The sequence below is a fragment of the Doryrhamphus excisus genome, linkage group LG20, assembly GCF_037039965.1.
Source record: "Doryrhamphus excisus strain RoL-2023G ecotype Guam linkage group LG20, RoL_Dexc_Guam_v1.1, whole genome shotgun sequence".
In the NCBI taxonomy this organism is placed as follows: domain Eukaryota; kingdom Metazoa; phylum Chordata; class Actinopteri; order Syngnathiformes; family Syngnathidae; genus Doryrhamphus; species Doryrhamphus excisus.
Genome location: NC_136376.1, coordinates 904,839 through 929,600, shown reverse-complemented (window position 1 = coordinate 929,600; position 24,762 = coordinate 904,839). Strand labels below are relative to the sequence as shown.

General features: G+C 48.8%; 2 protein-coding genes across 34 annotated transcripts in view; both read left to right on the top strand.

Moving 5' to 3' along the window:
• dlg5a (discs, large homolog 5a (Drosophila)) overlaps positions 1 to 18,366 on the top strand; it is a 31,858-nt gene extending 13,492 nt beyond the window's left edge. Inside the window, exons 4-33 of one of the 5 annotated variants that reach the window (XM_078799385.1) lie at positions 63 to 206; positions 341 to 524; positions 1,420 to 1,679; positions 1,900 to 2,212; positions 3,452 to 3,682; positions 3,809 to 3,993; positions 4,055 to 4,180; positions 5,362 to 5,494; positions 5,564 to 5,691; positions 5,770 to 5,945; positions 6,410 to 6,513; positions 7,303 to 7,395; positions 7,632 to 8,627; positions 9,001 to 9,121; positions 9,187 to 9,331; positions 9,827 to 9,960; positions 10,095 to 10,184; positions 10,478 to 10,646; positions 10,891 to 10,968; positions 12,140 to 12,302; positions 12,382 to 12,515; positions 12,802 to 12,966; positions 13,046 to 13,211; positions 14,281 to 14,429; positions 15,687 to 15,857; positions 15,981 to 16,315; positions 16,380 to 16,507; positions 16,582 to 16,691; positions 17,246 to 17,355; positions 17,449 to 18,366. In XM_078799385.1, the coding sequence (XP_078655511.1) occupies positions 63 to 206; positions 341 to 524; positions 1,420 to 1,679; positions 1,900 to 2,212; positions 3,452 to 3,682; positions 3,809 to 3,993; positions 4,055 to 4,180; positions 5,362 to 5,494; positions 5,564 to 5,691; positions 5,770 to 5,945; positions 6,410 to 6,513; positions 7,303 to 7,395; positions 7,632 to 8,627; positions 9,001 to 9,121; positions 9,187 to 9,331; positions 9,827 to 9,960; positions 10,095 to 10,184; positions 10,478 to 10,646; positions 10,891 to 10,968; positions 12,140 to 12,302; positions 12,382 to 12,515; positions 12,802 to 12,966; positions 13,046 to 13,211; positions 14,281 to 14,429; positions 15,687 to 15,857; positions 15,981 to 16,315; positions 16,380 to 16,507; positions 16,582 to 16,691; positions 17,246 to 17,355; positions 17,449 to 17,552 (5,545 nt within the window). In that variant the 3' untranslated portion in view covers positions 17,553 to 18,366. Of the gene's footprint in view, positions 1 to 62; positions 207 to 340; positions 525 to 1,419; positions 1,680 to 1,899; positions 2,213 to 3,451; positions 3,683 to 3,808; positions 3,994 to 4,054; positions 4,181 to 5,361; positions 5,495 to 5,563; positions 5,692 to 5,769; positions 5,946 to 6,409; positions 6,514 to 7,302; positions 7,396 to 7,631; positions 8,628 to 8,967; positions 9,122 to 9,186; positions 9,332 to 9,826; positions 9,961 to 10,094; positions 10,185 to 10,477; positions 10,647 to 10,890; positions 10,969 to 12,139; positions 12,303 to 12,381; positions 12,516 to 12,801; positions 12,967 to 13,045; positions 13,212 to 14,280; positions 14,430 to 15,686; positions 15,858 to 15,980; positions 16,316 to 16,379; positions 16,508 to 16,581; positions 16,692 to 17,245; positions 17,356 to 17,448 lie in introns of all 5 variants that reach the window. The other 4 variants (XM_078799386.1, XM_078799384.1, XM_078799388.1 and 1 more) reach the window with 4 other exon arrangements.
• Positions 18,367 to 22,786: 4,420 nt separating this feature from the next.
• kcnma1a (potassium large conductance calcium-activated channel, subfamily M, alpha member 1a) overlaps positions 22,787 to 24,762 on the top strand; it is a 138,745-nt gene continuing 136,769 nt past the window's right edge. For 11 of the 29 annotated variants that reach the window (XM_058058641.2, XM_058058633.2, XM_058058631.2 and 8 more), the window contains exon 1: positions 22,792 to 23,799. In XM_058058641.2, the coding sequence (XP_057914624.2) occupies positions 23,509 to 23,799 (291 nt within the window). In that variant the 5' untranslated portion in view covers positions 22,792 to 23,508. Of the gene's footprint in view, positions 23,800 to 24,762 lie in introns of all 29 variants that reach the window. The other 18 variants (XM_058058621.2, XM_058058619.2, XM_058058611.2 and 15 more) reach the window with 4 other exon arrangements.

Genomic DNA, 24,762 nt, shown 5'->3' with positions numbered 1-24,762 from the left:
TTCGTCCTTGTGCCCGAGCCCTTCTGAATGTCGATTCCTTGTCTGTCCTTGTCGTCTTTCAGGCCAAATTCCAAAGCCAGCCACGACTATGAGCGCTTAAAAAGCCAGTGCATGAGAGCCATGGCGGACCTGCAGTCTCTCCAGAACCAGCACACCAAGACCCTGAAGAGGTGCGAGGAGGCCGTCAAAGAAGCTGACTTCTACCAGTAAGTACCCTCATGCTGACTGGGCTCTTTCCGCTCTCTTGGCCCTTTTCACCGTCTGCCTGGACAAACGTTCCACCGGGCCTAGTCCCCCCCCCCGCATGCGTTGACCTTTATCGGGCGTGTGCTCTTCCCAGCATGCTGCACAGTCGCGTCCTGGGCGAGCAGATGCAGCTCAAGGAGGAGATGGAGACGCTGAGGAGGGACAACGCTCAACTGGTCCGAGAGCACAACCACCTGAAACAGAACTGCGAGGAGCTCAAACGTCTGCACGGTCAAGACCAGCAGGAGTTGGCGGACCTGCGACTGCAACAGCAGCAGGTAGAGACCGCTCGCACGTTGCTACGCTACGGCTAAGTCAGGTATGCGCCACTCTGGACAACAAAGGGTGCTCTGACCCATATAGGACGCCGGGGATGGTGCAGTGCTGAAGTGCACGCTACAGCTGAGCTGGGGGGGGGGCATATAGAGCATTTCTGGGGGGGAGAAGGGGCTCGGACTTGGCCGAAGGCTACACCGACCCAGAGCGTGTTGCTACAAGACCAGGATGTGCTGTGTGGACAAGGTTAACTCGGCCCTCCGGGCATCCTGGCTCTCAGGAGTCCAGCAGGTGATATCAGCAAGATGTCCGTACTGGGACTCGCACAGGATGAACGATGCCAACTCAAGGACACGCATTGCTCCTGCTTTTGTTCACGTTATTGTCTATTAGCTGCAATGTGTAAATAAAGCTCATCCTGCACACTGTAATATTAATACATATAAGACCCTAAATATAAGATAAATAGATGCCTGCTCTTTAATGCCACCTGCTGCTAAGTCCAAGTACAGCACACATGGACTAGTCCATTCTAGTCTATACAGTCTCTATCTATTTGACAGGATCCAAAACCACTATATTTAACACAATTCCATGCAGGGTATCGAACAGGCTCTGTGTTTGTGCTCCGTCAATTGCATCATCAAGTGCCGTTCTTACAGTATTAAATGTCATGGGTCCCCAACCAGTGGGCCGTGGGAACCTTTCAGCCACAACGATACAAGTAAGAAATTACTGCATTGGGTTTTATGTAAGTGGATATCAATTTTATAAAAATAAGAAACGGGTCAATCCCACATGTTGTTGACCTGTCCTTGAAGGCACCATCTAGCTTTGTCCCACGCTGCTGTGAAAGAGGGTGCTGCAGGCTGAGTCATGTGACCATTTGATCTGCAGGTGATGCGAGAAAAGGGCTCCTCTGAGGTGCTGAACAAGCTGTACGACACGGCCATGGACAAGCTGGAGGGCGTGAAGAAGGAGTACGACGCCCTCAGCAAGCGCCACAGTGAAAAGGTGGCCACCCACAACACCGACCTGAGCCGCCTGGAGCAGGCCGAGGAGGAGAACCGGCGGCTGCAGAAGCAGATGGACGCGTTGCTGGTGCAGCGCGACTCGGCCATGCACTACCAGCAGCAGTACTCCACTTCGATGAGGAGGTGAAAGCAGCCACACTAATCCTGCGGTTCCATAACGGGCCCTTACCTCCATACCTTCATACCTCCATACCTTCACACAAACACCACCTGATGGGAAGCCCGCCAAGTGAATGTGTCCTTGTACTTGGCGATGACAGCCGCTGTAAACACCGGCCCGCGTACAGAAAACAATCCATTTGGCACATCATCTTCTCAAATAACCTCAAGCGTGTCCTGCCAGGTTTGATTCCGTGCAGCAGGAGCTGAGCAAGTCCTCGGCCCAGAACAAGGAGCTCCAGCGAGAGATGGAGCGGCTGCAGTCGGAGGTGACGCGCTACAAGAACCTGCAGCTGAAGGCGTCCAAGGACTGCGACAAGTACAAGGAGGAGAGGGACTCGGTCTTCAACGAGTACCGCCTCATCATGAGCGAGCGGGACCAGGTGATCAAGGAGCTGGACAAGCTGCAGACGGAGCTGGAGGCGGCCGAGGCCCGACTGAAGAACACCTCCTCGGAGAGGGTGGTGGCCAGCGAGGAGCTGGAGGCGCTTAGACAGGTATGTCCCACCTGGGAGCGTCTGTTTGCGGTGAAATCTTTGCATGCTTCGCTGCATGGATGCCTAGTTTGACTTTGGAAAGATGAAGACCGAACCCTCAGGTGGCTGCTCGACCTTGGAGTTGTTTACATTCGCAATCCTACAATATGAAATGACATATTGTGTAATTCTGTTGTCCTGACTACCGTTTCCCGCTCATAATGTCTAGCAGGCGTACGCGATCGTTAGCTGGCCGATATGAGGAATTGATGATGTCATACCGATGAATCCCATAACATCAAAAATAGCTCAGATAAGTCATTCATTTAAGAAAATGCTCCAATGAGGTGAGATTACCTGTACTGTGCGGGTGAGCGAGTCAAGCGCTCCTTTTTTCTCCTGCCTGTGACGTTAGCTCACTTGTAAACAAACATTGACAGACATTCATTTTGTAATATTATGACTTTATTTACCCAACCTAATTAAAAATGGTTATTTTATTTTATTTTATCTTTGTTCTTTTCATCATAGGCTGCTTCGGCCATCTCTGTGTGGAGTTTGCATGTTCTCCCCGTGCATGCGTGGCTTTTTTCCGGGTACTCCGGTTTCCTCCCACATTCCAAAAACATGCTAGGTTAATTGGCCACTCCAAATTGTCCATAGGTATGAATGTGAGTGTGAATGGTTGTTTGTCTATATGTGCCCTGTGATTGGCTGGCCACCAGTCCAGGGTGGACCCCGCCTCTCACCTGAAGACAGTTGGGATAGGCTCCAGCACCCACACGACCTTTGTGAGGATAAGCGAAAGGATGTTTAGTTTATCTTTTTATGTTTTAAATAAAATGTCTAAAATCTAAAGTAGACAAGTCCCAAAAAGAATGACCTACCAACTGGGAGTGGAGGCTCCTCACCTGTCCTGCTCTGGTACTCGACTTCTGGAGATATAGGACTTTTAGTTTAGTGTCGTTTTAGGCCAGATTCCGTCCTTTCACCACCCAACCCACCTACCAAAACTCACGTGTGGCGTTTTAGTCCCTTTAGTGGGCCTTTTGGTGGCTGCTACTGACATAGCTGCCGTGGTTATCCAAAGCTGTCGTTATGATGAAAGAAGCAATCAGTGCAGGGTTTTTTTACCAGCTGGTGAAATGGAGGCCATGAATCCCCAAGACGCTGCATAAAAATAGTTGCGTTCTTCCTCCCCTTTTGAAGCCCGCCTGGCTCAGCCTGTGGATGACTCACAGTTAGGTTTCACCTTTGCAGGAGTTGAACTCGTCCCTGGTGGACCGTGACAGGGCCATCTGCGAGAGGAACGAGCTCCTGGAGAAGTACTGCCACGAGGTGAAGGACAAAGCCGAGGCCCAGAAGGAGCTGAGCCAGGCCTGCAAGGACATCGAGATGGTTCGAGAGGAGCGGGACGTGGCCCGCAAGGAGCGGACGGAGGCCATCATTCAAAGGGATCAGCTGCTGCGGGAGTACTACCAGGCACGGCAGGTGAGCCTCCGCTACCACGTCTTCAGAGGAGACATTAGTGGTCCCAGCCGGGATTGCAAGCGGTCACCTGACTCAGCCTCATATGACATTTGCCGCCATATGTGACCTCATCATGCCTTCATGCAGAAACAAGACTCGGCCACGCTGGACATGGAGCGTGCCAACAAGGAGATCGAGATGCTGAGGAAGCAGTATGAGGCCATGTCCCAGGAGCTGAAGGAAGCCACGCAGGAGACCGAGGTGGCCAAATGTCGCCGGGACTGGGCCTTCCAAGAGCGGGACAAAATCGTGGCGGAGAGGGAGAGCATCAGGTGCGATGATCTCCCTGCCGGGTGACGCCCGGAAGCCTCTGACCCTGCTCTCCATCCCCAGGACGCTGTGCGATAACCTCCGTCGGGAGCGGGACCGAGCGGTCAGCGACCTCGCCGACGCCCTGCGGAATCTGGACGACACGAGGAAGCAGAAGAACGACTCTTTACGAGAGCTGAAGGAGATGAAGTAAGTTGGGTAGTAGTAGATGCCGAGGGAAGCTAATATTGACCCCCCCACTTGCTGTACCCTGCATGTGTCAGAGTGGAAGTTCTAATATTGCACCTTCAGGGACACCATGGAGCTCCTTCATTTCATCTGTCCCTTGCTCACTGTGTTTTTATATTGCGTGTGAAAGCGCCCTCTGCTGGCTGATGATGTGTATGGCAGCCTAGAACGTCATACACTACTACCATAGTGCATAGGGCATACTTATATTCTTATATACAGGGGCGTCACTAGGTTCTGAGGACGGGGGGCTTACCCCCCTGGAGATGAATGTAGTAGACATTCAAAAAAAATAAAAACATCCCAAAAACAAATAAGGAACAAGAACCGGGATATAACTTTCCCACTTTTGGACAGATTTAGTAGCGATACTCAATAGTTTTAGGCCACCATTAGTACACAAGTACACACAATCTACACTGCAAAACCACTGCTCAAGCTCTGCAATCATTCTGTCCAATGGACAGTGATCCATGATATAATAATCATTATTATATTATTAATTAGCCTATTATTATTATTACTATCATCATTATTCTTCTTCTGATTATTACTACTACTACTAGTAGTAGTCTACCATTAGCCTGCTTATTGGCTTGCTTATTGATGAAATTTATCTGAAATATGAAATTTGTCAGATTTTTTTTTTTTTAAAAACATTAAAAAATCTATTAAAAATATATAAAAAAATATCAAATTATTTATTTAGGGGGGCTCAAGAACATTTTAGGGGGGGCTGAAGCCCCTCTAAAATAGGCCTAATGACGCCACTGCAATATATACAAACTAAACACAATAAATGTTAACTTAAATATTAGATAATAATTAAATATAATTATTTTGATGCACATGATATACACTTTATTTATTAAATATACAAAAATGATATAAAATACCGACAGTATATGCACATTTATGGACAGTTATTTGGTATTATTTATAGCAATTTATATTGCAATTAATAATTATTTATAATGAATTAACATAAAGAATATTGAGTGTTATAATGAATGAACATAATGAACATTGAGTGCACCCCAGCATGTGCCAATATCGCCTAATGGGCCAGCCAGCTCTGTTTGCATCTGTTTGTATCTGATGCTATTATTATTAAGTGATGATTAATCTGAACTATTTCATAGGGAGAAAATGGAGGGGCAACTGGAGAAGGAGGCCCGCTTCTGTCAGCTTATGGCCCACAGCTCCCACGACTCGGCCATCGACACGGACTCCCTGGAGTGGGAGACGGAGGTGGTGGAGTTTGAGAAAGATCGGGTAAGAGCAGCTCAGGTCGCATTCAGGGTGCGTTTGTTTTGCCCTCATTAAGCCGCGTTCTGCCTCCAGGACGACATGGACTTGAAGGCGCTCGGGTTCGACATCGCCGAGGGGGTGAACGACCCGTACCTGCCGGGAGATTGTGGGATATTTGTGACGAGGGTGGACAAAGGAAGTATTGCTGATGGCAGGCTAAGGTGAGAGCGCCGCGCTCGCCGCATGGCACGCCGTCTCGTGGAGACTTCCTGTTGACATCGCTGCCTTGGCGCCGACAGGGTGAACGATTGGTTGCTGAAGATAAACGACATCGACCTGACCAACAAGGACAGGAAGCAGGTGATGAAGGCGGTCCTTAACGTTGGCGGCTTGATCAACATGGTGGTGCGGAGGAGGAAGTCTCTGGGCGGACGACTGGTCACCCCCGTTCATATCAACCTCATGGGGCATAAAGGTACGTTGTGCTGCGTTCCGGCCGTATACGTTCTTCCACTTGGCTGGGCCTACGTCACGCCTTTCCTCACTGCCATCAGTGAGGAGGATGATATCGAGCATCTCTAATGACAGTTGAGCTGCTGCTGATATTGCTATTGTTTGATATCGGTAATAAAGTGAGTATCGAGCATTTCTATTGGTTGGAGAAAAGTGATGCTGCCGATATTATTATCGCTAATGAAGATCCAGATGATATCGATAAGGTTAGGAAAGCCAGTGTGTGGGAGTTGTGGGTGATATCAGTAATGCAGTATAGAATGGGTGATATCAGTAATGCAGTATAGAATGGGTGATATCAATAATGCAGTATAGAATGGTTGATATCAGTAATGCAGTATAAAATGGGTGATATCAGTAATGCAGTATCGAAGGCATGATGCCGTGTTTGAGGTAAACCCTTTTTTTGTCTGTGATGTGTCCCAGACAGCGGAATCGGCCTGGAGAACGGCGTGTTCGTCACCACGGTGGTCCAGGGCAGTCCGGCCGCCAGGGAGGGCTCGCTCACCGTGGGAGACAGACTGATCGCTGTGAGTCACGCACCCACTCACTTCCACAGACCAGGATGTCCGCCGCATCTCTCACACCTGCACCCTTTGAGCCGTCTTAATCCCGGCTTGACTCCATCCCAATCCACACACGCTCGGCACTCAGATAAGATGGGATTGGCTAGGATATGGAAAGTAGAGACAGAGGCGAGGATCCTTCCGTGGATGGGGAAGGTGAAGGGATGTTGTTTATTGACGCATGCCTGTCCAACATGGCTCCATGGCACGGCGTCTCCCAGCCTCTGGCTGAAATGATGGTTACCATGGTGATGCTGATGGTGATGGTGGAGTTCATCTTGAACATGAACGCGATGATTACTTTCCTTTCCTTTACGTTCTCTTAAACAAGCTGAAACATGAAAGGGAGTTTAAATGTCAAACCAAAAACCTTCCGCTTCACGATAAAAGCAGATGTCCTTCTCCATCTCCATTTCCTAATCTGAGCTGGCTATCATATCCGCTTTGATATTCCCTACCTGCGGTCCTCCATCCGACAATCCCTCTCAAGCGGATGCTATTGTGATGGAAATGGGGAGATGGCGGCCCCTCACACTGAAAAGTGCTGGCCTAGATTTCTCGATCTTCCCCCGCACCGCAGCCGCCACGTTGCAGGCCTCGGGCGCGGCCGTGTCACCCGTATTTATTGACGTGCATCCTCTCGAAACGCGCCTGACAGGGAAATCAGAAGAAACAACAAAGTGCGGCGCCGCCGTAATGAGGGAGGCCATGTCCTGATTCCTGTCATCTGCCCCCCTTCCCTCCTCCCCCCAGATAAACGGCATCGCTCTGGATAACAAGTCCGTGACAGAGTGTGAGGCCCTGTTGAGGAACGGCAGGGACTCCCTCAGCCTGTCTCTCATGAAGGTAGGCCACCTTCTCTTGGCTTCCTCACCTCACATCTTACAGCTTCATTTTTCATGCCCTACTTGGAAAAACAAATCCTCCTACTTGAAAACACTGGTGTGACACGTTCAGACAACCGTTGTCATCGCCGACTCTTTATTGCTCTCATAGTGGAAATATTCATAATAGTATTAGAACTTCATTAGTAATATTACAGGAGAAAGTATGTGGCATTATGGTTGTTTTCTGGCCCACAGTTCTTCCCTCACAGCTCATCCGGCCAGAACATCTTTGAGAGTCTGCGCGATCCCTCTGAGAAGTCCAACGGGCGAGTTCACCTGTCAGAAATCCACGCCCGGAATAGCCGCAACCTCAAACACAACAGCTCCACGCAGACGGACATCTTCTGCCCCGACGCAAGCGGCGTCTCCGGGGAGAGGAGGAAGCTCCGAGGGGAACCCGATGAGCTCTACGCCGACATGGGCAAGCCCTTCTCCATGGGTTCCCTTCACGCCACCAGCCTGCGGCCGGCGTCCGACTTGGGCGCCGGCCGCTACGGCCCCAGCGCCTTCCAAGAGTGCTGCCCCTACGCGAAGGCGCCTTCGTCCTTGCCGTTTGACCCCGTCTCCGCTCCGGAGTGCCTCACCGTGGAGGCCGGCCAGGACAGGAAGCACAGCGGAGGAACGTGGCCCAAGATGGTGGCGGCAGGCATGTCGGTGGCGCCAGACAACACCAGCCCGGTCACGGCGGCGGCGCAGCTCTCCATCTATAAATCACCCAAGCAGAGGAAGTCCATCTTCGACCCGGACACCTTCAAGCGCCCTGAAACGCCCTCCTCCAAGATGGAGTACATGGCGGCCAATCAGATGGCGGCAGCATCGCACTCTCCGCAGCCCTCAAAGACGGACTCCTCCTCCTCCACTCCCACCCCCACACCCCCGACGCCCCCCACCCGCAGCGACTCCTTCAAGTTCAAACACAAACATCAAAGCAGCTCCGCCTCCGACTGCACCATCACGTCGGACGGCAAGGGAGACGCCGTCGTCTCCGCGGCGACGGGCGAGCGAGAGAGAGACCGGAACGGGAACCACTACTTCCTGGACGGCAAAGTCCTGACCTCCAGGAAGTCGTGCGACGAGGACATCGGGCGCACCAGAGGGGAGGAGCCGGAAGTGAAGAGGCCGCGCCCCAAGTCCGCCCCCGCCCTTCGCCGCAGGATGACGCCACAGACCATCACTCTTCCCGCCTTCCAGGTCAGTCCGCTAAGTGAATTAAAGTCTCACTCACACCCCCTCCCTGCCTGAGATCAATACCCTCTTTCTTGGAGAGACATGATGCATTTTGGAAGTGTGCGCCCCCACAATGGGGACACATTTCACCTCACCCCCCCACCTCCCCCATGGAGCCAAAGCTGCATTTTGGCCCACAATTTACGGCCCGTCATAGCCGTGCCAGAGGACTTCCTCTTGGGCCAACGTGTCCCAGTGATGGATGTTCCTGTGCTGACACCAAGTAGACGAGCCTGGAGCACAAAAGATCTCACACCTGGGGGGGGGGCTGTTTGTAGTTGATGATGTTGTCCCCTTCCTAAAGAGAACGCCACCCTGTTCCTGTCGTCCATCCCAGAGCTACTCCAACGACGAGCATTCGCCAGAACCCAGGGACATGCTACGCTCCTCCCCCAGTCGCTCCCACCGCCACAGCGTCGGCTTCGTCCCCACCGTCTACAACGGCACCCTGCCTCCCAGTGAGTCCCTGACACTTTACCCCCCCCCAATGCTTTTTCCATGACACGCTCGTCTCTTCTGTCAGATTCAGCCCACCGGGGCTTGTCCCCCTGCCCCGCCGTGACGGCCGTGATGAGGAATCCCGTGTACACGGTACGCAGCCATCGTGTACACGCCAGCAACTGTCCGTCCGTCGCCTCCCAGATCTGTCACCAGCACGCCCCCACCAGGTGACATCCTCTTTACACCGCCTTATGTTGTATTCGCGGCATTAACACAATCTTGTAGGGGGGGGGTCATGAGATACCGGCCTTGACAAAAGGGCTCACTCTGTTCAGGCCCTTGTTCTATGGAATAAGAGTGGCCTCTCTTACATATTGATTAATTTATGGATATATTATCTTCCCAAGGTCGAGTGCCCACACAATTTCTGTCTGAATGGCAAATCCTGTCTTGTTTTAATTTCAAGAGATCTTGTCACATGACATCCGCGACCCAATGGGAGACCCTGACTTGCTGACATTTACGGTCTCAGTTGGCTTCTTCTGATGACTCGATGATTCCTAAAGCAGGAAATGAAACGTACTTAGCGTTGCCTTCATGTTCTGCCCATCAGTGGAATTAACTATGAAATATCTTGCCTATTCATATCGTATACGCACTGCATGCCTCCTTTCCAAAGGCCTCATTTCCCCCCTCTAACCCCCCCGCCTTCCTTTTGGCAGCCCCCAGCATCAGGGTCGACTGAGCCTGGATCTCAGCCAGCAGAAGCGGGTCGGCGACTACGCCGAATCCTCATCGTCACGCAGCAGCCGGGCCTCACACGGTACAAACTCACTGCCCTCCGGCGCACGGCTCGGTCAGTCTGTCACGCAAGCGCACGTGCACACACACACACACACACACACACACACACACACACACGGGAGTTGACACACGCCCATCCGCGGATGCTACGTGACGGGATTCACTCCTCTGTGGTTTCTGCTGCAGGTTCGTCTAATAATGTCCAGTACCGAGCCGAGAGGATCAAGATCCCTTCCACGCCTCGCTATCCTCGCTCCATGCTGGGCTCAGACCGAGGTAGAACCGTTCACTCATCCCAGTTTGAACGACTCTCCATTCTGTTGTAAAAGATGTAAACGCTTGCAATGAGGAGGCTAACCAGCAGGGGGGGCGCCATCCGATACACCAGATTGGCTCTTTTTAAGAACAGTATGGTGAAACACAAGAAATACACGCTAACAAATACTATGCTAACATATTCCAAATGTACTAATTGAGCTACTGGTCTCTCTCTGTTCATGCCATTGTTCTATGTAATGAACGTTCTATGAGGACAACAGAGTTCATTTTTATTTATTTATCAATCACAGGCTCCCTCTCGCATTCCGAGTGCAGCAGCCCCAGCCTCATCACGCCGCCGCAGTCGCCGCTCAATCTGGAGACTTCCTCCTACGCCAGCAACCAATCACAGGGCTCCATTTCCACTTTACCTCGCATCTCGGTCAGCCCGGTGCCGATCGGGGAGCGCAGGAAAGACAGGTACGTGGAACGACTCTTCTCCATGTCGAGGAGAACGAGCTGCGTGATGATGGACAGGAAGCCCCAAAGATGGTCAGAGAGCGGCGCCATCCCGCATCCGCCCCAATTAGGCGTCCCTGCTGTTTTCCTGTGCTGTCTTTGTCTTCAATTGTGTGGTCCAACACTCACTGGGTGATGACGTGTGTCTCTACATGATGCGTGTCCTCCTCTCTCCCATCTGCCTCCGCCGCCCGTCCGCTTCCAGATCTCTTTACCGTAACCGATCCTTTCTAAGGATTCCTCTGGCTGCGAGGCCGAGGTTCTCCTCTCTCAGGAGCCTCAGGTTCGTGCTTTGGCAACGGCAGGCCACGGCCCCTCTCCCTCTCTCCTCTACCACCCTGTCCTCCATGTGCTTCACTCGTGACGAGGAAAATCCTTTGCACCGTATGGAATGCCAAAGTAGATTTTGTGACGTATACTAGACTGTAGCAGATGATCTAGTGGATCCATTTAGTGGTCTGCATGCTGCAGTGGGAATGCCGCAAGAAGACCCTGCTCACCTCCGCAGGGTTCCAATATATACTCTTTTATATATTTGCTTATCCCTTGTGCACTTGCCTCCCTCCATGTGGGCGGGGAGAAGGATGCCCCATCCCTCTCCGATTCCTGCATGTGATGTCCAGCGGTTGGTATGCATGTTTGTACTGGCTGGAAGCCCAGCAATAATGCACACTGCAGTGGAGTGTGTATGATATACAATAGTAGTATTATTATTATGATTATTACTATTACTCAACCTGCAGCTTTTAGGCTCAGCCTTGTTTGTACACCCCCGTCTCTGGCTGCTCGTACACCATCCCTCTTCTTTGCCTTCATGGGATCGTGTGCCATGTCCCATTTGCCATGAAGACGCACAAAGTTCATGTCAATCCTGCCTGATATCATGTGCACACACACACGCACGCACGCACGCACGCACGCAGCCGTGCACGTTAAGTCACAGAGTTGGTAAGAAAGTGGGAAACGTCACACTGGATGGATGATGGCATGTTTTTCATGTGTTAGATGAGCATACTGTGTTTCCTACCAGTGGCCACATATCTAATGCTTAATAAATGCTAGCCTTTTGGCTAATGAATGCACGGTACCCTCTGCAGTTGAGTAAACACCTTGGACCCGATTTGACAAAACCAAACCATTTATTTTTCTTATAAATATGGATGGCTGATGAGGAGAGAGCATCACAAGAGGGAGAGAAGTTACAGAAAGTATTATTATTATAATCTTCATTATTATTACTGCAAATTTTATTTTTTATAGTCAGTTAAATTTAATATTGGATTATTGTAATTTTGCTCAAAAATACAAAGCAAAATACTGTAAAATGGCAAATTGGTGAAATATATAAATAGATAGATGCTAATAGAGGAAGCACATCATCACCCAGTGTGACTCCATCCATCCATTCATCATCCATCCATCATCCATTGAGAAGACATGCTCTTTGCTTCCAGGCCTTACTTGGAGGAACCTCGCAACGTCATCGTGCAGAAAGGCGCCGAGCCTCTGGGCATCTCCATCGTGAGCGGCGAGAACGGCGGCATCTTTGTCTCCAAGGTGACCGGAGGCAGCATCGCCCACCAGGCAGGACTGGAGTATGGGGACCAGTTACTGGAGGTAGGAAGGGTCCTTCCAGGGAAGCGGTTGGTGGATTTGTCGGACCTTGGCCAGATTGAAACGTGGCTTCCTTTCTCAGTTCAACGGCATCAACTTGCGTAACGCCACGGAGCAGCAGGCTCGCCTCATCATTGGTCAGCAGTGCGACACCATCACCATCATGGCCCAGTACAACCCCCACATGTACCAGCTGGGAAACCACTCCCGCTCCAGGTAAACACGTCCGCCTGTCCTGGAGATGCCTGCACCTTGGCTTATAAAACTCTTCATATTTGGAATTTATATCATCACTTTATTCTCATAACAACCCAAAAAGGATTCAGATGATAACAAATTCTCATTAGAATACAACTTTTCTTTTTTTTCTATTTTCATTCTTGATTTTTCCATTTTTGCTGCGGTTGCTTTTAAATGCTATTTTTATAACGGATGTTAACACCATCGTAACGTAGCGACTCGTTATTGTCTGCTTTTTAAAACGTTTTCCTCACCGGAGCAGCTCTCGTCTGGAGCCGGTCAGCACTCAGTCGACGCCGCAGGGGAGCGGCGCCGCCACCCCGGACAATCACTCCGCCATCGACACGCTCAGCGAACAGGACGAGGGCACCCTCACCCCGTCCTCCAAACAGACCACGCCCACCACCAGCCCCCGCAGCTGCGTCAGGTAAGTCAAAGTCCGGAAAGGAGCCGACACCCCGACGCCATGCACACGTATTTCAACCCAGAATGCATTCTGACTGCAGCAAGAAGGCGGCGGAGCCTCGACTGGTGACGGTGCACAGGCCCGGCGTGGAGGTGGGGGTCACGCTCTGCGGAGGGAACCTGCGGGGGGTCTACATAGAAAGCCTGGATGAGGACAGTCCCGCCCGGGGCACCGATGGCCTGCGTCCTGGCGACCTCATCTTGGAGGTAGGATGCTTTCTCCATTCCACATGTTGACCTCACTATGGGGTGGGGGGCATTTTTTACTCTCGTGCCAATTCTTGTCATCAAAACATCTTTCAATCAGCATCAGCATTCCCATATTAAATTGAAGCTGGATACATGAATATGAGAGACAGCGCCATCCGGTGGTGAGGCAGGAGCATGACAACCGACTCCAAGTACTTGTCCCCATATTCAATGAAATTCAACACTGGCAGGTGGAATTGGACCTTGAATGAATTGTATTTGAGTTGTGATGGTCTTCTATATTTAAAGGGGTCCTCCTCTGCTGTTGCATATGGTGTTAAACAATGCTAACTTCCTTATATGGGCATGCTAGGCTACAAGCTATAGGCCCGTCCTCCTCCCCGCTCTGCTGCACTGTTTTGTTGTGGAAGTGGGACCAATCACAGTGGAGTGGGCGTGCCCAGAGGCATAAATTAGACCTTTTGGAACTCCAAGGGAAGACAGCTGGAATAGGTGCAGATTGCGGAAGATCTAGAAAACCTTGGTGCATGTTGTGGTTTGTAGCGGCTCTACAGGAGTCCACAAGTCAATACAAAGGGCCCAAAATGGCAACCATGGGGCCCCTCTAACGCTTTGATCACACGATGCCGCCAGTCCCGTCATGGTTTGAAGGTGGGACTAGCTTGAAAGAGCTTTGAGATCAGTCTGCTGGCTTCCACCAATGTTCATTGAACTGATGGCGCCGTCTGCCTGCTCTCCTTCCGCCTGGGCGACGCCCGTGAATCCTAAATAACGAGCCATTCCCGGCACGCTTGGCTCAAAGGCGGAGCTGCTGTAGGAAATTAGCATGCGGCTCCGTCACCTTTCTCCAATCTTCCTTCCTGTTTGCTCGCAGCCCCGATCAATACGCCGCCACTTTTAATTCAGCGGAAAGCGTACCGTATGCCGCCCACGTAGACGCCGCACATGATGTCTGGCGAAGTGCAAACACGCAGCACCGCCTTTGCTCTGCTGCTGCGTTGCATAATAATAATAATAATAATATGATAGTAATAATAACGATGATGATGCTGTGATTTCCTTGCAGTACAATGCGGTGACTATGAAGAATAAGACGGCGGAGGAAGTCTATGTAGAAATGTTGAAGCCGGCCGAGACGGTCACCTTGAAGGTGCAGCATCGAGCCGACGACTTCGACCTGATCAAAGACCTTCCAGGCGATGGATTTTATATCAGGTGTGGTATTTACTACACACACACACACACACACACACACACCAAGTCTGTGTTGGATAAAGACCCCCCCTCCCTTCCCTTCCCCAAAGCATCCTCCTCCGTGTTGCTATTTTTAGCAGCGCCCTCGGACACGCAGGAATCCTCATCTAACCAATTACGTCTCACATCCTCACAAATTTAGGTTACCTCGTCTTCCACTCGCCACACGCTTTTCCAGCTCATTACAGGAACGCCATGTGTTCCACCATGCCGGGAAAATACAGGAATGATCCTAAGATATTCCAAATACAGTATATACTCTCCGTCATTCCGTGTAATGTTCAAAAATATACACGACTACCTCATTGCTGATTCCTGGTAAAATATGGCCTACCAGTCAAAACTGTGATGATGTGTCGTATTCTATAATATTCAATAATATATTTACATCTACTACATTGGTAATGGGGTAAAAAGTCACTATAGGGGTGTTAGTTCACATACAGAGGGCTCTAATCATGTTAGAATGGTCGTAGACAGGTTTTCCATGATCTTAACTACAAAATATTCAATTCATAAATAAGGATTATTCAATACAATATTAAAAAAATATAAATGAATAAATCACAGCTCTAATGATGGTGAAATTGGTAAAAAATTGGTGATTTGGTAAAAAAAATAAAAATAAAAGCACATTTTAAATATTTATTTGCCTAAATGAATGCCTTTTAATGCTAATATTGGCTAAAATACAAATCAGGCATCCAGAAGATGCATTCAAAGACGCTATGTTGTATTGTACCCTGGCCACTATGTGGCAGGAAGTACTGAACAGAACAGGAAGTTCAAATAAAAGGACCAACATAAAGGAACTGCTGTCTTGTTATATTGGCTAATAGGAGTGTGAAAGTGACTATAGGGGTGTTATGTCATGCCTGTAGGGCTCTAATAATGTTGAGAAAGGATGTCTATGCCGGCATCGTCGACACCGTACACAAACAAACTTCTACTTGGACTTCTTGTTATCTTGCCCCCCCCTCTAAACTGTTTTGTTTATATTGGCTAATAGGAGTGTGAAAGTGACTATAGGGGTGTTATGTCATGCCTGTAGGGCTCTAATAATGTTGAGAAGGATTGTCTATGCCGGCATCGTCGACACCGTACACAAACAAACTTCTACTTGGACTTCTTGTTATCCTGCCCCCCCCCCCCAAACTGTCCTCCCGTGGCCTCGCCAGCCTTATGCCCCCTCACCAGCGGCCATCTGTCTGCCCCCAGAGCACTTTACGAGCGTGTGGGGGAGGCGGAGGGGGACCTGACGTTCAAGAAGGATGACATCCTGTACGTGGATGAGTCGCTACCAAAGGGCAGCTTCGGGACGTGGATGGCCTGGCAGCTGGACGAGAACGCGCAGAAGATCCAGAGGGGGCAGATCCCCAGCAAGTACATGTGCGTGCACAACGGCAACTTCATTTTATATCTATAATACTACTACTACTACTACTACTACTACTACTACTAATAATAATAGCACGGCCGCCATGTTTTGAACCTGATGCTCCGATGTTGCAGGATGGACCAGGAGTTCTACCGCCGACACAGCGTGACGGAAATGAAGGAAGACTCGGGCAAGACGCTGTCGGCGGCCGCCCGTCGCTCCTTCTTCAGGAGGAAGCAGAAACACAAGCGCAGCAGCTCCAAAGACAGCAAGGAGACGGTGGCTCTGGACGCCATCAGCACCGACTCCATCCCCTTCCTGGAGGACTGCGTCAGTCTGGCCTACCAGAGGGTCCAGAAGGTGGAGTGCACCTCTCCCAGACCCGTGCTGGTCCTGGGGCCGCTGACGGACCCCATCAAGGAGATGCTGGTCAAGGAGTCTCCGGGGAAGTTCTGCAGATGTCTGCTAGGTTGGTTCTTACATCATCTTCAGCCTGTAGACGTTGACCTTTCAGCTCGCTCCTCCGTCCGCAGAGGTGATGAAGGCGTCCCAGCAGGCCATCGAGCGAGGCGTCAAGGACTGCCTCTTCATCGACTACAAGCGCCGCAGCGGCCATTTTGACGTGACCACCGTGACTTCCATCAAGGAAATAACGGAGAAGGTACCTCGTCTGATGTTCGCTCTCCCCGCCGTGGACGTCCGTGAACGCCGTGCGTGGTGTCTCTGTCCGTGCAGGGGTGCCACTGTTTGCTGGACATCGCGCCGCACGCCATCGAGAGGCTGCACAGCGTTCACATTTATCCCATCGTCGTCTTTGTACGCTACAAGAACGCCAAGCAGATCAAGTAGGTCCTTCTCTCTTCCAAGGGCTGCAGAACGTTCCGTAAAGCTCGTCTAACGTTCTACCAAGATCATCTAACGTTCTACCAAGATCATCTAACGTTCTACCAAGATCATCTAACGTTCTACCAAGATCATCTAACGTTCTACCAAGATCATCTAACGTTCTACCAAGATCATCTAACGTTCTACCAAGATCATCTAACGTTCTACCAAGATCATCTAACGTTCTACCAAGATCGTCTAACGTTCTACAAAGATCGTCTAACGTTAGATGATCTTGGTAGAACGTTAGATAATCTTTGTAGAAATATCTTCTACAAAGATCGTACTAGTACTAGTACTAGTACTAGGTGTACTAGTAATACTATCACAGTATTCCAGATAGTACTGGTGTACTAGTAGTACTATCAAGGTACGTGTTTATTTTTAGTTCTTTACCTTTTGGATGTTTGATGGTTTTTGTTGGTGACTGCGAGCACCCAGGTGATTTATAAGGAGGGGGGGGGGTCGTAGGTCAGGCACCCGAGGTCACAGGTCACCCTTTGATGTCCCGCAGGGAGCAGAAAGATCCCGTGTATCTGCGTGACAAAGTATCTCAGAAACATTCCAAGGAGCAGTTTGAAAGCGCACAGAAGATGGAGCAGGACTACAGCAAGTTCTTCACAGGTGGGTGTCGTGTGTGTGTGTGTGTGTGTGTGTGTGTGTATCGTGTGTGCGTGTGTGTGTGGTTGTCAGTTAATGCCGGACGTGTCCTTGCAGGAATCGTCCAGGGCGGCTCCCTCCCTTACATTTGCACTCAGATCACCACGATAGTGGATCAAGAACAAAGTAAAGTCCTGTGGACTCCACTGGGCGGCCCCTAGTGGACCAGGGCGGCCCCTAGTGGACCAGGACGGCCCCTAGTGGACCAGGGCGGCTCCTCCCTCTCTCTCCCTCACACGTTAGGTACACGACAGTACGTCGATGCTCGCTACCCGTTGTCTTCATTTCCTGTTGGTACTGAAGAGCAGCAACGTAGCAGCACTTCACCTCCAAGTTCCTCCAGTCTTCCCTCCAGGAATCCATCTCCGTGTTTGCAAAGCGTCCTCACGTCCCTTTATGGTCTTAGACTTGACTCTGCAATATGACCTGACATGACCCCCCACCCCCATAGACGTATCCCACCAGGACCAGGCCCGACTGCGAAGCGTACAGGAAGACGCCCATACAACAAAAAATGTCCGCCTCTGGTTCCTCATGAAGAGTGAAGCCATGCTGCTGTTTTTCGGTTAAAGATGATTACGTAACGCCAGTCCAAATACGCCCCAAACTTTCTACCATCCAGGTACTGCTTTTCTACTTCCTAGCGGGATAAGGTAGGATTTTGGTCAAAGTAGGAATTCTAAAGGTGGCTTTTATTTCAGTTGGGGTACGGAATGACGGGAAGTTCTTCCCAGTCTTCTTCTCAGGATAAACTCACGTAGGAGTAGGAGGATCATCAAGGGTTGCTTTGACACGATAATAATTATACATCTTTACGACTCATTTCTCTTTCAACATTATGGCTGTCATACGAAATATGACATGACTTCATTATCTGGGCGTGGTCATATCAAATATGATGGACAGAAAAAGGGAACAGAATCCAAATTCCCATAGTCGTTCCTCACTGCATCACACTTTTTCATGGATGGACGGATGGATAGGGTGGGTGGGTGGATGATGGATGGATGGGTGGATGGGTGGGCGGATGGATGAATGGGCGGATGGATGGGTGAATGGATGAATGAATGGATGGATGGATGGATGGATGGATGGGTGGGCGGATGAATGAATGGGCGGATGGATGGATAACCGTGTGTGAGACATACAGGGGGGGGCACCAGGGGGCAGTAATGACACAATAAGTCAGACGTTAGCTTCCACCGCCTAACGTCAGCCATGGCACGGCCGCCATGATAGAGAGGAAAAAAAGTTCTCCTCCCATTCTGTGGGGAAGTGGTACGTTTTTGGTTTCTTACTTTGTTAGTCTTTTTGTTTGAAAGCCTTTCTCGAGTTTACAAGAAATACATTTGACGCTAACCGCTTAGCTTGCTAGTTTAAAGTCGTACAAGAAAAAATATTGCAATAAGAACGTCATATTTCTGACCATGAAGTCGTAATATTATGAGACCAAAATCCTACATTTATGAGAATAAAGTGTTACATTTAGGAGGAGAAAGTGGTGTGTTTATGTTCCAGGCATTGCCTGAGACCGCTATGAAAAGGGGGGCTTATGTGACCTTTGGCCTTAGGCATGTGTATTCTCATAATATTACCATTTTTTTTCATTTCAAAGTACAACTTTATTCTCAAAATCTGAATGTTTTGATTCTGCGATGTGATCCTAATTCTCTGTCGTACTCGAAGCCCAAAAATTTGCAGCCAAGGCAACTATAGGGGTGTTATTCCATGTCTGCAGGGCTCTAATAATAGCAAATCCTAAAGCCTTTTTTTTATTGGTTTCTGAATCCTGTACCGCGGTTTGGTCTGGAACCAATTAGGTGCCATGAAGGAGGGGCTTGTTCGCCACCTTGCATCTTCTTCTTTGTCATTGGCTTGGCTGACTGTATCCCACCCCCCTTCGCGTGACAGGACCCCCCCGCCCCTTGGACTCTTATGCATTTTCCACGACTTGGGAAGTTGACAGTAAACGTATACGTACATATATAGATATATATTTCTCAACATCTATGTAGCTGCGGTCACACTGCCAGCCAGTGCCAAGAAAGCACGATGACGCCCCCCCACCCCCCAGGTGGTCTCTATGCATTGTGTTCCTCAGCCTCCTTACGTAGCAGGAAGTGCGTGCGCGCTTTTACGGGCCTTTTGGAAGTGCCTTCGGTAGAAGACGCCTGGTCCAGAAGCGGCTTGGGAGCTGATCTGAGACCAGAGCGATGGCGATGGCTATGGCGATGGCGGAGAGCACGTGGGAAAGTCCAATTTGTTGTTTTTCCGAGGTGGGACGGGTTGAAGTCCTCAGAATGCACTCCAGGGCTAGACAGACCACTGTGGAACTCAGTCCTTCTATCTGGTGTTTAACACTACAGTATGCAGCTCTAGCAACAAGAAGACTAGATATATACAGATATACTATATACATATACATATATATATATATATATATATATTACATGTATTTTCACTAGGTGACACGCCTAGGAGGATCTGACCGTCGAGTTAGCATGTTTATTTGTTTTTACGTTTGATATGTTTGTGTTTGCTTGTCAGTCGGGTGATGTTGTCATGAAACAAAGACGCTAGCGAGAGTAACTCATCCCCACCTTTAGTGACTTCCACTGTTATTTAAGCGTTTTTTTTATCACTCTAATTATTGCTAGCGCACAGGAAGACGCAGATATTCCAAGCCTTCCTGTATCCTGTCTTTTATGGTGCCAAATCCACTACGTTTCACCCTCCTTGTTGTCTCTGTTTTGCACTTGTTGAGCTGTGAACCTTCAAGGCGGGACTGATGGCGGCTTTCCAGTCCGTGCTCGGTACTCCATCACCCTCCTGTCGTCATCTTGTTGTTTTCCTCTCACATCGCTTCCTCCCGTTTCACTCTCCAGGGCCTTTTTATTCTCAATGACTGGTGACTTCTAGAAAAGAAAAGAAAAGGGATCTATTCTTGCACACTTTTTCACAGGAAATGGACTATTGGGCTGAAAAGAATCCTCCAAAAGTCTGATGTTGCTATTTTTGTGTGTAGCTAGCATGTTGTAGGGAAGACGCAGGATGGGGCGCTTGTACTTGTAGACCACGCCGGGTACCGATTCAACGTCTCTTTATATTCAAAGAATGTGATTTGTATGTCCAGACATTAACATGAGAATAAAAGTCTTTTTTTTTGTGTCTGTATCACAACATCAAGACTCCTGAGTCGCACGATGTCTCACTCTGCTCGATATTTCAACCCGCAGCGCATCCAACACAACTTCAAATCATATGTACTCTTAGGACGGCCGTCGTTTTCAATAAATTAATATCTCAGGATGGAAATCTGAACTATTGCCATATTACCATTTTTTATAGTTACAAATTCTAATATTTTATTGTAAAAAATAAATTTAATGACAAAAAATCAATCTATTCATCATGTTCCAATACTTTATTCTTAAAAAAAAAAACTAAAAAAATATTTAATGTCTTAATCTGGAAAAACAAAATCATCTAAAATATTAGCTGTATGTTCTAAAATTGTACAGAAATGTATACAAGTATTGTCGGAGTTTATAAATCTTAAAATTGTCAAAAAGTCATAAAAATATGCAGTATACGTATGAAATATTATCTAATAAAAGCCTAAATATGCCCATTATATTCCAACATTTTATTATTCAAAAGAGTGATTAGCTTTGTGATATTGTAGCCTAATACTTCATCTCTAAAGTCCCAACTTTATTGTTCAACTTAAGAGCTGACCCTTCATAAAGAATAAACACGAAATTAGTTCATTTCTTACTCTAATTTAACACTTCCTGTGCTCGACCGGAAACGCTCGGGGTTAGCGTTCTGGTGACGTCACGTGTATTTCATACAACACCGATGCTGGTGAATACACGCTTCCCTTGAACGCATCACCCACGTGCAACATGGCCACTGCCAGCATGGCTTCAACGCTCGTCCTTCCCTGGCACTTCACTATCTTGCCAGCAGGGGGAGCCCTTCAGAGACGCTGCCTTCAATATGGCGGCCAAAACCAATGAGATATATCATGAAATACAATCACCCTTGTGAGGATAAGCGGTAGAAAGTGAATGAAGGAATGAATGAAATACAATCGTTACTAGTGTTAGTACTAACAATGTAACAGTTTGAACAAAATAATACTATTAATATGTAAATGTAACACATCTAACATTTGAAGTAGTTAATATGATTGAAAATTAAAATAAGAAAAATACTGTAAATATTATTACAGTACTCATAAAATAGTTTCAATACTATAATAATACTATTTTTAACAAGTAGGTAAACATAAAAATAGTATTTTAAATATACAATAAATACATTAAAACTGCTGCTGCTACTAATATGTTAAATATAAATGTTGAAGTAATTTTGATTTTTTTAATCAAATGTGCAATATTTCATAAAATACCACTAGTGTCAAAATACTTAAATATCAAAAATTTAAATGTATATTAAATATCAAATATAAATATCTTAACCATACTATATAAGAAATACTTAAATGGATAAAAAAATAACAATGGTGTTAAAACTAATACTATTACAGTAGTGGTACTACTGAGACAGTTTACATTCAATAATACCATAATAATTCTACTACTACTCATTGTAAAAAATCAAATGTATACATAACAATAATAATACACTACATAAATGCAATAACTGGATATGATAACACTAATATGTATGTCAACATCACAAATATAGAATACAGTACCACTACTGCTAATAGAATAAGATATGTAAATAGAATGCAGTTGTTGTGATAATGATAGTATCAATACTGCTAATGCTACTGCTATCGCTATCACTAATGCTAATGCTAATGCTACTGGTACTGCTAATGCTAATGCTAATGCTTCATGGTCTGAGTATTACTATGAATGTTCACCATTCCAAGCTTCCACCAGGCTGGGCCTCGCTCAGGTCCAACAAGACCAGCGACCTTTGACCCGGCAGCAGGAAGCTCTTCAACCGACCCAATACTTACGTCCATATGATTGATTGATTGATTGGATTTGTCTGATAGAAGTGAAGATGTCACATGGAACTTTGAGCCACAGGGGTCAATCCCAGGGGTCACCGGTTAGACCCCCCCCCACTTAACTGTGAAGTAGATATGACAAACTTCTACTGTATTACTGTAATTATTACTGGAAATATGTATCCTAAATCATCATCATCATGATTGCGTGATGAAGGCAAAGCTTTTATTCAGCTCCACTTCCCCATCATCATCCTCTTTTATTATTATAATCCTTATTATTAGCACTTTAGCACCGCCCCCTACCTGTCCAAGCCACGCCCCCTGGAGCCCCCCCCCCCTCCTTTGACTGACAGGCGCTCGGCTGGCGGCTGGGTGCCGTGCACGCTTGCTCGCGAGGCTGCCGGATGGGGAGACACTCGCGCACGGAGACGGACTCGGACTCGGACGCGGACTCGGACACGGAGAGACGCAGCACGGCCGGTCCTCAGCGACACCCGAGGCGGCGCTGAGTGACGACGACGCCCGCCGGAACATGTCGAGTCGTCGGCGTATCTTTTAGCCACAAACGCCCGCCCTCACCATCGCCTCGCCCGGCGAAAGCGACATCGATCACCGCCCCCTCGGAAGCCAGGAAGGTCGGATGGAAGACGGCTAGAGATCTCGGTGTCACCGCCGTGGGTCGTCCGCGTTCTTCTTCTTTTTATCGGTCACAATAACGTCCAACTTTTGGGGCTCTTTCCAGCGTATCGTGGTGCGCCACGACTCGGACTAACCAAGCGGCTGCCTCGGAGGCCATCTCTGCCATGGAAGCAGGGGAGCCTCTGAGGACCACTTTTGTCCTTTTCTGCCGATTTTAAGTCCCAATTTGGATCCAAATGCCTCTGTAGCGCTGCTATTTCGGGCAGGTTTGCGTGCGCCGTGCGTCACGCCGCCACCAATAAACGGAAAGACTCCGAAGCGGGCGTGCGTGTGCTAATCTTCGGCTACAAGGAGAAGGAAGGTAAGGGTGGAGGACGGAGGGCGACGAGGGGCCGCTCGAAGCTTCTTTTTGTTCTTTCCCCGAGCAATATGGCTGGTGAGTGGGGCTGGGGACGCTGGCACAGGCTCTCCAAGGCTCCTCCATGCTAGCCGAGGCGGATGGCACCGTCCCCCATGGCAGCGACAGCTCTATGAGGACAAGCAATAGCAACCCTCACCCCAAAGCGGACTCCTCGATCCTCATCTCCAAGATGGAAGACGTCGTCATTCCCTTCTCGTCCGAGGTGCCCTGCGACAATAATGGGCAGCGCATGTGGTGGGCATTCCTCGCCTCCTCCATGGTGACCTTCTTCGGGGGGCTCTTCATCATCCTGCTGTGGAGGACCCTCAAGTACCTGTGGACTGTTTGCTGCCACTGCAACATTAAAAACAAGGTAGGGCTGCCATCTTCTTTCCACTCTGGCCACTTGCTTGTTGTGTGAGTCACGCTGGAGAGTCCTCGGCTGGCTTTGATTCCATCATGGCTGCTGCTGCTGCTGCTGCTGCTGCTGCTGCTGCTTTCCGAGTGGAGATGTAAATAAACAGGCGGGAGGTGAAAGCGCCGGCGTCCATGATGGATGGGAGGATGGAGGCTGATCTGCTTTGACCTTGATGCGTGTTCACCTGACGTGAAAGTGTACTATATGGCCCCCGCCCCGCCGTGATCTTTGGCCTGGTTTCCGTGTAGATGCCGAGGAACATCCACAGGTGTTTGCGTGTGTGACCGGAATGATCCCGTTTCTTTGGGAATAAATCACACGTTGTGTTTGCGTGTTAGCGTAGCGCTGATATGTCGTGTTGGACTACAAGAGACCTCTAGATTACACCTGGGGGTCACGTCTTTGGACTCAGGATTTGTTCCTGGTTGGAGGATTGGTTTGGGTCTATAATAGTCCATAAAATCCCAGACCTAAACCAGTAGATCCTCCATATTGCTGTGTAGTCGGCTACACGGAACTCAGACTTCATTAAGACCAACACTTTTGTTTGTTTTCTTTCTGCTGAGATCCTCCAAAGTGGTCTTTGCCTTTCATACAGAACCCGGCCATTTGTTTATACTGGTGCCTTTCCTACAGGCGCTATCACAGCTGGGATGCTTGGTCTATTTGGTCTTTTTTATGCAGAACATCCAAGTTCCGTAGAACCCAAGACCTTACTTTGTAGAGTTCTGTCAACGTTCCGCCAACATGGTGGTGGTCCTCACTTGGTGCTTTGAGCAATTGGACCTTTGATGCTGTTACTCGGGACATCCTACGCAGAGCTACACTACCATCTACTGGTTGAGGTTGTAACTGCAGGCCCATGTGTTCAAGTGATCCAAATCCCCTCAGACTTTGTTTACGTGAACCCGTTTGTTT